Source organism: Copidosoma floridanum, unplaced genomic scaffold (assembly GCF_036245765.1).
Source record: "Copidosoma floridanum isolate Cflo_tuat_1 unplaced genomic scaffold, Cflo_Japanese_pri ptg000014l, whole genome shotgun sequence".
Taxonomy (NCBI): Eukaryota; Metazoa; Arthropoda; class Insecta; order Hymenoptera; family Encyrtidae; genus Copidosoma; species Copidosoma floridanum.
In genome coordinates, this window is record NW_028321891.1 from 585,168 (window position 1) to 600,178 (window position 15,011).

At 45.8% G+C, this 15,011-nt stretch overlaps 1 protein-coding gene across 3 annotated transcripts in view; it reads left to right on the top strand.

Annotated features, from left to right (window-relative positions):
* LOC106646116 (pseudouridylate synthase RPUSD2) overlaps positions 1 to 15,011 on the top strand; it is a 193,333-nt gene that overhangs the window by 162,086 nt on the left and 16,236 nt on the right. For all 3 annotated transcript variants that reach the window (XM_023390959.2, XM_089591855.1, XM_014362151.2), the window contains one exon: positions 9,046 to 9,268. In XM_023390959.2, the coding sequence (XP_023246727.2) occupies positions 9,046 to 9,268 (223 nt within the window). The remainder of the gene's footprint in view (positions 1 to 9,045; positions 9,269 to 15,011) is intronic.

Below are 15,011 nucleotides of genomic sequence, written 5' to 3' on the forward strand. Positions count from 1 at the left end.
GTGCTCGCTCACTGCGTACTTATTTATACCTTTGCCGTCGTCTCGACGACGCGTAAATAATACAATGCTGCACTCGCCAACCAATTCTGTTTTTTTTTTTTTTTTTTTTTTTGTTTTTTTCATCCCTCTTCGTCCTTATTGCTATTGAATCAAGCCGAGTGACGTAGCGCAACGTATACAGAGACCATGCATTTTTAATAACGAGTCGAATCGGGATTAAATAATTTTTTCACCGTTTATTCTTGATTGATATTTTTTCTTTCGGCATCGCGATGAAAAATATCGAAAAACCAGCCAGCGCATTATGAGCGTTCGAATGGCTTACTCTCCCGAGTTCTCTTTTCAAGTATAATATCTATATATACGTGCTATGGACTGCTGGATTCAAATATATTGCGTCCCAAAGGTTTTTTTCGTGCTTTTCTTTCGTCCAAAGTACAAGTGATTCGGCCCTCAAGGGAACGTCACTGTAAAATGCAAATGTCTTCCAAACGCGAAAGTAAAAATTACCACCAACAAGGTCCTCGCTGATGACGCGTCACTGTTGAATAAAAAAAAAGGACTGACGCAATAGCTCGCAAACAATTGCACTCGTTTACACCTGACACCCTACCCCCCCCCCCCTCTGGACGATCTTTGCATGCAGAAACGCCTCGAAAGGAAAACACACGAGTAAAGAGACGCGGAGGGATTTGCAGAGCTAAAGCAAGTAAATCAATGGCAAAGTCGCCTTCCTTTCTCGCTACACAAGTGTGTGTGTGTATACGTATATAGGCGTGTACAGCTCCACGGAGCGAAAAAAGCCTCGCCGGAACAAGGTCTACGTGATTCAAATCTAGATCCGATGGCATCTCTCCCTCCTCGAGGGTAGGGGGCGTCCACGGGCACGTGCGCTATCCAACCCGGGAGAATCCTCCGTATTCCGTATAGTGCTAATGCCAGGCGGACGCTCTACCTCGGCGAAACGTATTTCGCGACCCTCTTGCATCAGCCGCACGGTATATATAGCACGTGCTTCTGTGTGAAGGAAAATCCATCGACAAGCCTTGTTGTGTATACGCGCAAGTATACCTAAGTATACAGACACACACGAGGAGGGAGCACCTACACAAGTGATTGTATTCACCTGGTGCAAGGAGAGGGTGAGGGGGCGATCTTACGATGCGATCTCGAGAATCCGATCGATCCAATAAGGGCCCCCCGCGGGCGAGTGAAATTTCTTCGACCGGGCAGGTGTTGTAGCAGCGGTGCACCCACGAAATATACCCACCTTTTACGACCCTCGCACTATATGATACACATATATATATATGCACCCTCTCGTGAAATGAGGTCGTATTAATTTATTATTGTACAAGGAGTTTGTGGTTTGTAGTTACAGGCGCGAGTAGACACGTTATAGTTTGGTTGTATTGGCGTTAACAGTTTCGAGGTAACCATGCAATATAAGCCGGGATGCATCCAATTATATTGTACTTGATGTAGTTGTATACTCGCGTGCTCCAAATAGCAGCTACGTGGTGGTCATTATTGGTCAAGCACATTTAGCCCCCGTTGGGGAGCGAGGCGCCGTCGTCGTGTGCTTTCCACCCCGGCGCTCCTGTTATACGTGGTGTTTCTTATCCATGCACACCTGCGCGTACATTTATATATCTGTAGATCGAAGCACAGTAGTCCTAAAGGTACGCTATGCTGTATGCGTATATTTTAACACAGCTCAATTGAGTACCTACTCGCATGCACGCGTACACTCGTTACCGACCCGTTTTACCCCCAAACGATATGGGTCATTGGCGGACGAACTTTTCCAACAGTCCTCCCGCGATGAAAGCTACATCGAGCTGCAGTGCATGGCCGTGTAGCTTTTACACCTGACTTACACGGGTGTATCTTCTTGCTTGTCCGGCCACGTCGGAGTCTCTATGCACATGCATACTTATACGTACCTGCTGTTGCTGACCCTCGATGCACTTGATGGTTTCTCTCTTTTTTAGTAGGTAGGTAGGTTTACACGAACTCCGTACAATTTGCTCCATTGCTCCTCAAAGTTGAACACCAGACAGCTGTGGTCGCGGGGGGAGGGGAGGGATGAAATAAAACAGCTGTGCTTTGAATCGATAAGAGGGGTGGGATGGGGGAGGGGGGGGCTGGATCGATGCGAACCTTGCCGAAGCTCAATTAACTGAGGGCGAAAAGGGGTCCGAGAAGGAAAAGGGATGGGTGGAGCGTCGTCTCCTCCTTCAAGTCCCCATCAATAACATCAGAGGAAGAGGGACGGGGAGCTTTGCCACTTTCTCGGATCAAGATTTCCATTTATTTTTATTTGTACGACTCCCTCTTTAACCCCCTCCTCCTCCCATACCCATACATACGTATACCTGCACACACAAACTTATATCTCTCCTCTCGTACGAGTGTGTGTATATATATATATGTACATGGAGTAGAGGTAGGTGATGTGTGTAACGTTGGCACATTACACACGTTTATATATAGTACACAGTACATATATTATGGAGTGTCCGTTTTTTCCCAAATTGAGTTATTGTCAGATCCCACTACCGAAATTGCTTCTCGGCAGCGTCAAACTATATTCATCACGGATTCGAATACTTATACATCGAATAAACTTTCAGCGCAAACTGATCTGGCGTGCCTACTGGCCATCGGCCGTAAATTTATGTACTATACAGCTACAATGAAAAAAAAAAAAAAAATTTGCACTTGCTTTGCCAGTAAGTAACTTTTGTCTTTAGGCTCTATCCATTTTTCTCCCGTGTACACACACACACACAATGTGTTGTGTTTTGGCCCTCGTGCTTCTTCTGTATTTGTTCTCGGAGCACCTGATGCCTTTCATTTTCCAGTCTTCAAGGGCCATCGCCCTGCTGGTCTTTTTTTTCATGATCTCATCCGCTCTTGGCTCTTCTCCCTGCGCGAACACGAGAAAGGAAAAAAAAAAAAAAAAAATCATCCACAACACAAAAGCTCGCCCGTGTTCCCGACGTGCTCTCGCATCTCCTTCTGCTTCTCCCTCTCTCTTTCTTTCACCCTCGTTCTCGAGTGCGTGGCATCTCCGTAATATGGGTTTTTGCGCACTCGCTCGAGCACGTGTGTGTGTGTGTGGGCGTCTTTATTTTTCCGCTTTTGACGAGAGAAAAAGCAGAGGCAAAACGCAGACGCTCCTCTATACCATGCGTCTTCCTAACCCCGGGATTTGCGTCCGGATGAGAAATGCGCGGGGGAAAAAAAATCGCTTCCCGAGACACCCAGCGAAAAAGAATCAAACCGTCCATATAAGTTGACTCTCGCGTACCGAAAGTCATTAACGGAATGCCAAGTGGATTAGCCCCCACCTGCCCGAAGCATCGATAGCTCGAGGAGAAAAATCAAGCTCATGGTAGGGGAGGGGTGAGCTTGCAGAGTCAGCCGAGTGGGCGCGTGTGCAGTCTATCGCTTGCACCGAAACCAGCATCTCGGGATTCAAATTGAATAGAGGCAGTTTATTCCAGCTCGCGAGTCCGCGACCCCCTTGGGATATACGTGTATGTGCAGTCGAGGGAAAAAGTTTTAGCTCGTAGGCTCATCGCCGTCTATTTATCTTCGTCGCTGCGCTGTTTCTCTGTTTGCCGGCGAGCCTTTTTCCCTCCTCTTCCGGGACGCTCGCTCGCCGTACCTTTCGCGATATTAGAATTTCAACTCGCGATGGCGCCGTGCATCGATCGAGTGCACCTTTCTCTCTCCGCGGCGGATAATTATTTTTAAAAAGTCCAATGTATTGCGTTTCCGTGCGTACAGTGATCATATAATATATGCATGCACTGCAGTTTTTATTACTCAGAGTACCTATTGCAATGTTATATTATGCTGCTGCTGGCAGAGCTGGGCGAAACCGCCCCGTCCACGATAGCCGATTTTTTGCCAATTTGTACGGATTGGTTAAACGTATTTTGAGCACGTTGGTTCGACTCGAAATTTCTCCGCCAAGACTCAAAATTCATCCGAACCTGATCAACTTCTGCAAATTCATGACGACTTTGATTCGTTTAAAGGAATCGATAAAAAAACGTTTTTTTTTTTTCTCCACCTAACGACACAAAAATGAATCCCGAAATAAAGTGGAGCCAGTTGCAATTGGTGTGCGCGAGGCATCGGGGTTGAACTATATTGTCCTCGCAAATAATCACGGGTTTAAATCGTCATCGGGGAACAAGTAATCGTTTCGAAAGAATACCCGTGTGCCCTTCTTCGTTTTGGAGTCATCGCATCGAATCGCATTCCCGTCACTCGCGCATTCCACTTTCGGGGAAAGCGTAAAAAGCTCGACGCGAGCACTCGGTGCAATTAACGCAATTAAACGCGGCCATTAAAAAAAGCTCCTCCATCGAGGAAAGAAAAGGGCAGCCCCGGCAGGAGATGCATTGTATATAAATACGGTCGAGGCCATTAAGAGCCAGCCACTTGGCGCGTGCGAGGACAAAGGCCGCTTGAAATCCTTTCGTATCATCCCTTCACCTCGGGAATTTCTCTACTAAAAGTATAGTGGCTCGGATGGAAGGAGAGACAATGGTCAGCGCGAGAGCACTTTGATCCATCGCTGCGCGAAAAGTTTAAAAGTCATTACACCACCGAGTAAAACCTGCACTCGATTCGTGGTGTCATTTTTCACTTGCTTATCATTATATACAAAGAACATTTAAAGTAAAACGTCGCTTCTCCAAAATACACAAATAATATTCACAGTCGAGCATACCTGTTATACTTGGACATGGCGTGTTGTCGCGTGATTTTTAGGGCTCGTGTTTGTATATTTATACGCACACACGTCCGCTGCATCAACTAAATCGATTTTCACCCCAGCTTGCATAAATACGGGTGCGTGGGGTGCAGGTGGCGATGGTAGATACATGTACGCATCCGTGCTCGTGTCCGGTGACGGAAAACAAAATAGTCGGGAGAGTCGGTGTTATCAGCGTTGGCGAGCGTCGAAACGAAAGAGGAATAATAATTTTGAGCTTGCCCCGCTGCAGCTGGGCCGCCTGTCCCTCCCTCCGTTTCCCTCGTCCTGTGCGTTACACTCTGCAGCCGCGGTAGGTATCATACTGCACACATGTATGTATACATATATAGGTACCCACAGCAGCCGCGAGCCGAGTGAATTATTCGACCGTGGCGTTTCCGCCGCGCTAATTCGAGAGCTTTTCCCCCTTTTTTTGTTTCATGACCATTTTTTCTTCTCTCCACCCCCTGTGCACCTATATAACGTAACCTACCTCGCGCGCGCATTTTTTTTCTCGCTGGAAGCTTAATTTATATAACAGCTCGCCGCATAATTTCGCTATTAGTATTAGGGCGGAGGGCTCGTTTGTTCATCTCCGAGTGCTTGCGTATAATAATATATAATATATAGTGTATTTTATACTCCGCTGCGCCCAGTGGTTTTCATTTGCGGTAGTCGAGTATTTTTTTCGATTTCACGAGTGGAGTTTTTTTTTTGTTTTGTTTACCACGCGTATTCAGCATTACCTGGGTATATATATATATACATTTTTTTTTTTTTTTTTTATATTATAGTGCTCTACGTCCGGCTCCTTTTTAATAAGGGCAGTACTATGGGAACTTAGCACTTGGGAAAGGGACAAGGAAAGGGATGGGAGGCCTCCCATTACTGGGAGGGGGGTAGGGGGAAATTGGGCAATTTTGCTGCGAGAAGGTCGCCTAAACCCTCCTCGAGGAGCATTGCGTGGTGAAAAAGCACATGTGAAAGACACAGAGGTACTTTGCCCGTAAAAGTCGCACTGGCCGGGAATTGAACCACGGTCTCCCGCGTGCCAATTCACGACCTAGCCGACCGAGCCACCGCGCGCTCTATATATATATATACATACTTACGGTTTCTCTCTCCACTTTCATCACTTTTATTTTGACGTAATATACGTATTATGTACCCGTACGGTTGAAGTAACTCATCAAACTTGCGCAAAAGGGAGGCCGTGCAGGGGAGTAAAACTTGCGCGTTGGTTGAAATGCACCTACAGTGGTTGCATTATTCCAAGACTCGATTTGGATGAACGAAAATTATCTCACCGCAACCCAACCCGGATTCCCGAGTTACATGCACATGGTACTATACCTATATACACGCATGCGTTAATTATAGCTGACAGTGCGCGTTTGGGGGGGAGGGGGAATCCAGATAATTATGCGAATCTAATTTTGCCGCGTGATTTTTCAAGTGGCTATGTATAATAATTTTAGACGGCTCCAAAGCTGGTGCACCTTATAGCCGCGCGGTGAACACGAAGAAGCAAAGAGAGCGCAGTCTTCGTCTCTAATGTGCTCATTACGGCTTAATTGGCTCTTCCCGAACGGGAATTCCCGCGGCGTGTTTTACAAATCAGCGGCTGATTTTTTTTTTTTTTTTTTTAATTTTGCCGACACCTGCAGTATAGAAGAGCCACCTTAATAATGATGCCCAGTGCCATAAGCCGAATAGGTACGCCTGGGAGGTATCCGGCTATGATGTAGCGGCTCGATGATCCCGAAAAGTCGCGTCGAACGTGCCCCGCTCGCAAACCGCTGTGTAGCCGTGAAGTAGTGCGGCTCGTTAGGAGAAAAAATTCCGGTCGGGATGGGGGGAAGAAAAAAAAAATCAGCAACAGTGTAGCGTCGTTACCACGAGTGGGAGAGCCGATTGTCGCAGCTGGTGTGACCTACTTCGAATATGTACATGTAAAATAATCACATCAATTAGTCGAGCCGAGCGCTCATAGAGAGACACCGTGTATAATCCACCGCCACACGTATACGGTGAATGACGTGCTCGCTGATTCGTGGCTAATCGAATGGCCGGCTCTGACAGAGTTTGCACCAGCGAAAAAGCTCCGCGCATGGGTGCACGCGGAACGACGAGCTTTTTGGGGGAAAAAATAACCCACCTTCATTATCACCCTGCGCGAGTAGTTTTGTTTTCTCTGTTTTGCGCACTTCCGTAGTTGGTGCACCTCCTTTTTTTCGCTCCCACTGTACCATGGCTGGTGTAAGAGCACCGCCACGGCCTCCTGCTCTATTTTTACCCCCTCTTTTATCGATTTCAGCCCGAGTTTGAAAAAATGTTTTCTCCGGAGCGATTGCCGCTTGAACATGCGTTTTCAGGATAACAAATGAGCGTGTAACTCGATTGATGCGCTTTATTTCCCGCGGGGCTTTTCGTGCGGACGTAATACCATTTTGCGTTCGATTGAACTCGGGTATAATTGCGTTGATTCAATCGGGATTTTATTCCCCTGCTTTTACGGATCACCTGCATGTAAAACATGCATATCGTACAATCGCCGATACTTACATAAATCTTTGGGATATATATTGATGGAACGGCTGGTCGACCCAGTCAACGGGATATTAACAAATTTAATGGTCTCAACAGTTACATATAATATGTTACAAGGTTCATAGGTGTACCCTCCCCCTTTCAATCAAACACATCGCAGCGGTCCAATTACACGCATCATACGTGCACAGGGGCTCATTAGGTTTAGCCAAGTCGTCAAAATCATAGCAGATTGGTCATGTGAGTATGACTGCAATGTCCAATTCGTAGCGATCAACCTCAGTCACATAAATTACGGAAACGCATAAATAAACAGGTCGATGCACCACACAATGTTTTCGAGAAATGGTAAAATTAAAAAAAACGGGGAGTAAGTTATACGTAGAGGGTTCACGCGGGACTTTGTGAATTTATTGCAGAATAACAAGCTGCAGGGCGTTTATCATCATAATATTAAGTACATTGTGTATTCTTATGTTACCCGTACTCGTTTCTCATTCCTACGTATGGCTCAGAGTTTGCATTTGCATGCATATTCTACACGTATAGGTATTCGAAATGCGTATAGGTATCCAAAGTTACGCACCAACGCGCCTCGATACCCAAGTCCCAGCTCCTTGATTTCGGCTGATCCCTCGTTTCTCGCGTCGGCGGATCCATCGCTTTCACGTCCTCGATTTCCCGACAAGCTCGGCATTTCTTACCCCCTCCCGTCCGGCCTACGATATAGCCATCCGCATACGTATACCATTTCTTATAACTTTTTTCTTTTTCTTTTTTTTTTTTTTTCCATCATGCGCCACTAGAAGTACTTGGGACTTGTAATGTACAGACGTTGTCACGCGAGCCTCCACACAGTATAGTCGTCAGGCTCCATACATGATTATTATTCCTATTATATTCTTCGCGGTGCCAATGTATTACAGTTATACGTACATAGTTCCAGATACTCGTATATAGGTACACAGAGCGAGCATCGCGTGCGCGAAAAAAGTAGATACCTATACTCTCACTCATCTACACCTATATGCACCACACACGTAAGCATAAGTAGAAAAATAATCACGCGCCGTCTTTGGTTTGCACGTGTATATACATGCAGTCTTTGCTCTCTGCTGCCGCGGCGCTTGACAATTTAATAGTCCGAGACGACGACGGCGATGACGTGTATACTTATTATTTTTTTCCTCCTCTATACACAGCCACTATATACGTACACCGCTCTTATCAAGACTCGCGAGCTCGAGCTGTACATGTGTGTATATACTTACCTATTGTATACTCATATACTATTTTTTACCTCGAGCCTTTTCGTTTGCAATGCAGTGACTATGACTCCTTATATGATGCATTATATTTGTACCTCATGTTTTTTGCTTGATCCTTTTTGGGGCTGGTGATGACGTTGATAATTATGTACCTATACACATCTATACACTAAATGGCTTGTACCATAAGAATTTTATTTCCTTTTGTTACTTAATATCAAATTTCAGGTTTTTTTTTCCTTTTATTTATCTATAAAATGAAATATCCCATCGTTTGAACCCAAGTGTACGGATGGGGTCACAGGTGTACCCAGGTGGTGGTGTTAGCAGCACGTGCCATATAGTATAGAGTATCTTGTATACTTTATGCGTTGTAAATATATATATATAACCCATGTACGTATACGTATTATATGTAGTTAAGAACTCGCTGGATGATTGTTGCAGGTCTGCGGAAGGTGTACCCGTACTACTTTACGTTCACGACGTTCACAAAGGGCCGGTGGGTCGGGGAGAAGATCCTCGAGGTGTTTGCCCGCGAGTTCCGCGCCCACCCGGCCGAGGAGTACGAGCGCTGCATACGCGCCGGCACCCTCACGGTCAATTACCAGAAGGTCGACGTCGACTACCGATTGCGCCACAACGACCTTCTCGCCAACGTCGTACACAGGTAAGCCCACCTCGTCTCTCTCTCTCTCTCTCTCTCCTCCCCTTCCCCGCTATCTCTCTTCTTTTTTACTTTTGTGAAGTTCCCATGATACGTCCACCTTTATTGTCTCCATTTCCGAGCTGGCTACGATACGCGCCTTGCGATACCAAACAGGTTTTTCCGAGAGCCGGGAAAAACAACTTCCAGAGAAGCTCGTAAATACACGTATAGAGTTTTTTTTTTTTTTTTTTTTTTCTCATCATCAAAGGAGCTTGAAAAAAAGGGGGTCACGCTGAAAAGACCGAGTACATTGGCACGTAGAGAAATACGGCACGATCTTGTTTTCATTACGACATCGGTCGATCGGTACATTTTATCAAGTATTTTTGCCATTGAAAATTTCCTTCCGAGCAAATATTATCATCGAGTGAAATCAGTCTGTGCGTCTCCTTACTATAGATAATAACATTTTTTTTCCCCACATGCGTATCGACAACACAACTCTGTTCTGTCATTTCGGAAAATGCTCCGACATTTTGGATAATGAAATCATGCTCCGTGCTGATTGAAGAATTTTTTTTTTGTAAGCCCCCATTTTCCTCCCATAATGAAAAATACAGGTGCAGAGGCCTTATATGGGCCATATATAATATATACATGCAAATGGCAAACCCTATATCCCACATCTGTACAAGCTCTCTTGCACCTATAGATGCACAGGTACAGCTTCTGCACAATTCTGCGGACGATGGGAGAGTCGGCGTGGATGACAATATAGTTACTATCCATATACCTACATACGCGTATATATATGGGTATAGCGTGAAGAAAGGCATGAGAAACGCGTGGCGCGAGATGAGCGAGTGACGTAACGTTATCCAGTGATAGCCAGAGGCGGCGAACTGGTTCAAGCGCAACCTGTTCGTTTGGCTGTGAGTACCTATAAGCTTCAGTAAGCAGGTGGTGGGTTGGTAATAAGGTGATGCATGTAATACTGCCTCTCCCCCCCTCACTCCCTCCCTATCTGTGTGACACGCACGCACGCGAGCTAGTAGACGACACGAGTTACATGCCATGTGATTAGCTCGTGCATCCGCGAGGAATCGTATGTAGCTATCATTTCACCGGGGGGATGGATAAGAGAAAGAGAGACGAGGTGAGCGAGAGTTGCACGGCTTGTATAATATGTACATAATTTATACGGTCAGTAGCAAGTAAAGCAACAAGCAAAGGTAGGTCTAGGCCGACCGGGTTGTATCGCAGGCAGGAGATATTATATATATATATATATAAGTATACTTATCCTTGGCATCGATTAAATCGCGAAAGTCATCCTCATCGCCTCGTCTTCTTCTCTCGCGATGATAAGACACGCACAACTTTGGATGCACCGGCGGGGAAATCTGCAGCCTCCTGGCTAAAAGGTTTTTTTTTTTTTTTTTTTTTTTTTTTCATTATTTCAACTCGAGGCCGATAATTACCCGTATACGAGTGTTTTCGCAACTGCTCGTCCGTACGTGGGACGGGAATTTGGACATTGTGCTCTCGTTAACTCTAAACAAGAGCCGATGCGTCAGCAACATAGACTGCTGCAAAGCTAAATTCATCTCACTCTAATACCTATTATACATTCATACCTGTAGCCATCGTCATCCAATCGCATTTGCATAGGCCGTCCCTCTTCGGTAGCAGCTTCTCCAATCTCGAGTCAAATGCGACGCGCGCCGACGATTTTCAATACCATCGATCGAAATGTACGTATGTAGGTATATATGCCAAGTAAGTGTATAGAAGTACGCAAACGAGAAGGTGGCTTTTATAGGTATATAGAAGACGCGAGCTTAGAATGCCGTGGCTAGCCCTTTTCCCATCTCCTCATCTGATGCAGTTTATCGGCGTGTCGATAATTTGCTCCTAATGGCGGTGGTGATGATTGCGCTCGGCGCGGGAATCCGCAAAATCGAGCCGTATCTGTAAGTAGGTATAGCACATCCTTTCATTTTCTCTCCGCCAGCTCCAACACGCATATCCTCACTATGCGTAATTTGCTCGTTTACCCACCAATCGATCGCCACACATGTGTATACATAATATACTACGAGCTAATCACTCGCCGCGGTGTATATTGCTGCTTATTTCAAGATGCGCCGACTTGACACCCTAACGAGCAGTTGTCACACGGGCACAGCGGGTGCTCGGGCGTGCGTGCCCTCTAATAATCCATCAGCAGCAACACCACGCTCACTGCACCCTGCATCAATCAACAACGTATCCACGCCATCTACACCTACACCTAATTGACAATACACGTAAAAAGAAAAAAAGTACCAAAGTACGTGAATTAGATGGTCGTATAGCGTGTAGGTATACCTATGTACCTATGTGCCCGTTCGAGTGGTCCATTTATGCGTGTATGTCAGCGTGCATTGGAGGGGTATAGCGTGCGGACGTGCGGTGAACAAACTGATGGTCGGCATCACCGAACCCTCGATGGAATCGTACATAAATGTACATACATGTATACATACGTTACAAAATCTAAACAAAGCTTTGCACTTGTTAGTAAACCTATATGTATATATTATATTGCCTGATGATATATATTTTTTCTGCCATCCATGGATCGCGAGCATTTTCGGTTTTACCGCGTTATACGGACAGGGTAGGTGTACATAAATGCATATGTGTGCCGAGGGTCGCTTCATTTGGAATTCAGGGAGATACATATACACCGGCATTAGCATTACCTCGTCTGAATTGTTATTCCGATCATCGGGTACATCCGAGTCCAAAGTCCTTTGTCAATCAAACGGAATCGGAGAGGCAAAGGCAGTCCCGGTGACCCGTACGACACAATGGCTGATGTATGTATGTACATGCATACACAAAGTGGGCTACTATTGCTTTGCATCAGATCGATATCCGTCGATTAATATGGCGTACCCACTTGCTCTCTTTCTTCCTCACTTCTGTGTAGTTATTCCCAAATAACAAAATATGAACAAAAGTCCCATTTGTAATATTTTTGGCAACTCCGAGCCATTATTGTATAGGTACTGTAACCTGCAAGCTCAAGATTTAATTCAAAGCAGAGCAGGGTTCAACGGTACGTTATATTGATTAACTAGATGCGCACTTTGGACGCGAAAGCAACGAGAGCGCCATTCGGTTACAGTACAAGTACGACCCGGCCTCTGCGTGTAAAAGTTGGAAGAGCTAGATTTTGCTCCCTTTTGGGAAGAACCGCGAGCCAAACCATCGCCCGAAGGTCGACTCGCTAAGGATCACCGGCGTGATTTACTTATTTATTTATTCTTCACCGCGATGATTCTACACAGTGGACGTAGGTGCCCCCCCATATACCTACAGTGGATTTTATGCGCTCGTAACTGCTTGCGGTAATAAAAAAAAAAAAAAAAAAAAACTGGCCTAGCTCTTTCGCGACTTTATCAGCAGGAGGTTCGTAGCTGTAAAGTGGAACATTATTTTCGAGCATTGCCCTACTTCTGGATCAAGAATTAATTATCTGCCTTTCGATCGGTATTTCTACGGTGGATATTATATAAGGTATACACGCACCTAAACCGGATGTCCTTGGGTATACGAGTCCTTTGAAGGATCCAGAGCATCTGCCGTGGCGTGCTCTCGACGGAGCCGGTATATTATAACATGTATAGGTATGCATGAGTGTAGCGCACAGCCGGGGGGGCGAGTGAGTACATATAAATCGCGGGTTGTAATCTTTGGCGAGAAGAGGGATTTCGGGCCCAGTGACGCTTGTGAATTGAGATCACGCGCGCGGTTCTTTGGTCTCGGTGCTGCTGAGCGGGAAATTGAAATTAAAAAAGTTCTTCTCGCGTGATCTGAAAATAGTTATCTCTCTCTCTCTCTCTCTGTAATGATCTTCCTCGGACTCGCCGCCCCAGCTACCCTCACGGAGGCGCACCTCGTACGGATAATCACACGTCCGAATTTCACGTGAAAACACAAGACTCGCTCGCGAGTGCATCCGACAGTTGCCTTTTATCTCTCCTGCAAGTGTATAGTCGACGGCGTCGGCGCGTCGGAGAACAAAGAGAATGGCAGATGGTTTATCCGTACAACTCGTCCCCACGATGGCTTCGTTGTTATTGTTGTTGTAAATTTTAAGTACCACTTGACATGTGCTTGCAAGCTCACTCGTATTTCCTCCAACATTAGACCAAGGGGCAAACGTCAGATCTTGTTGAAAACTTGGTTACGAGGAGGGATCGTTCCTCTTCCCGGGGACGAGGAGCACGCAATTTTTTCCCACGCGATGCTGCAATCATCGCCCAAAGATAGCGCTGGTATATAATATATACATTTCCCCTGTTCCCACGCGCTCCTCGGCTCTCACCGTGTACCTATATAGGTATTCGCGCGATTTCGCGATGCACGCACAAAGTGCACAATGACAATCGAGTTTTTGTCTTTTCTATGAACGCATCCTCGTCGGGGAGTTGCGACAAGGGGGGACTCCTCGTTAAATCGCTCAGTGCACGAGGCTGCCAAAAGAGCGTCGACTTTTAAATCAGGCAAAGTGGTGTAATACCTACAGCGCGTACACGCACCTCGCGGCAAGAATCACAGAGCGCGTATAACATTTTCTCGCAGCGGCCGCCGTGCGTCCGATAAGATCTAAAGTTAATTACCCCGATTGTGTGATTTTCCTCGTTTGTTGCGAGTATAACTCGGGAAAGCCGGGATTAATGGCTCGATTGTGGCACGGCGATCGCGGTACCGATAATCAATCCGCCGCGCCATCAGTCCTCGCCGTAGTGCTCCGTACACTCGAAAGGCTTTGAAAATTGCATCACGAGCTCCATTGGAAAACTAAACTTTTTCTTTTTTTTTTCATTAATAACACATGCCTTACGCGTGGTTAATTTAGTTCATTTAATTACCGATATTTATATAAGTGCTGAACGGAAAATAACATATTCTAGTGTGAGCACAAGCCTAGCTTTTTCAACGACACTTTGATGATCAGTTGGCGCCATTAAAATCGAATTTAGGTAAAACTGTTGGTCGTTGGCTGTATATTTTGTCCTAAACTTAACCGTACAGTTAAAACCAACGATCAAACGCCCCATAAGCCGTTATCGAAAATTCATGGATATTAGCCTGTAGAAAACTCCTCGAGCATCGGATGAGTTGTATCGTATCGTTGACACACTGGAAAATTTCCTCGTGCCACCGAACGAAGAGTAAAAAAATTCGAACGAGCCCACGGTCGGGATGCCCACCTATCTTAGTCGGGCCGAGGAAGTCGTTTCGAGCTGAAGAGCAAACAGACGGAGGCAATTACTGCAGCCAGCGCGCGCGGCTTTCGTAGTAAATTATTTTGAGACGCGGAGCATCACCTTTCGCGTCACAGGGAACGAGCGAGAATTGAAGGTCACCGCAGCACTTGACGGCCAAGACAGTTGCTTGACTCGCTGTACACACATTATACCGAACCTTTACCGGAGACTCGCATAATTTATCATCTGCAAAATTTGTAATCGTGTAGGTGCACGTCACCGAGCTCGCGCTGTGTGTGTACACATATACTTAACGTCTCGCCAGCTGATAAAACGACAGGCATATATCTACCGGTTAAAAAAAAAAGAAGGAAAAAAAATGTGTTTAAAATATCGTAGTTTTTTTTTTTACCTTCGTTGGGCAAAAAGAAACAAACTCGCACATATACCTCGATCATCTCGTTTCTGGATGGAGTTCCTTCTCAATTCAATCACACTTT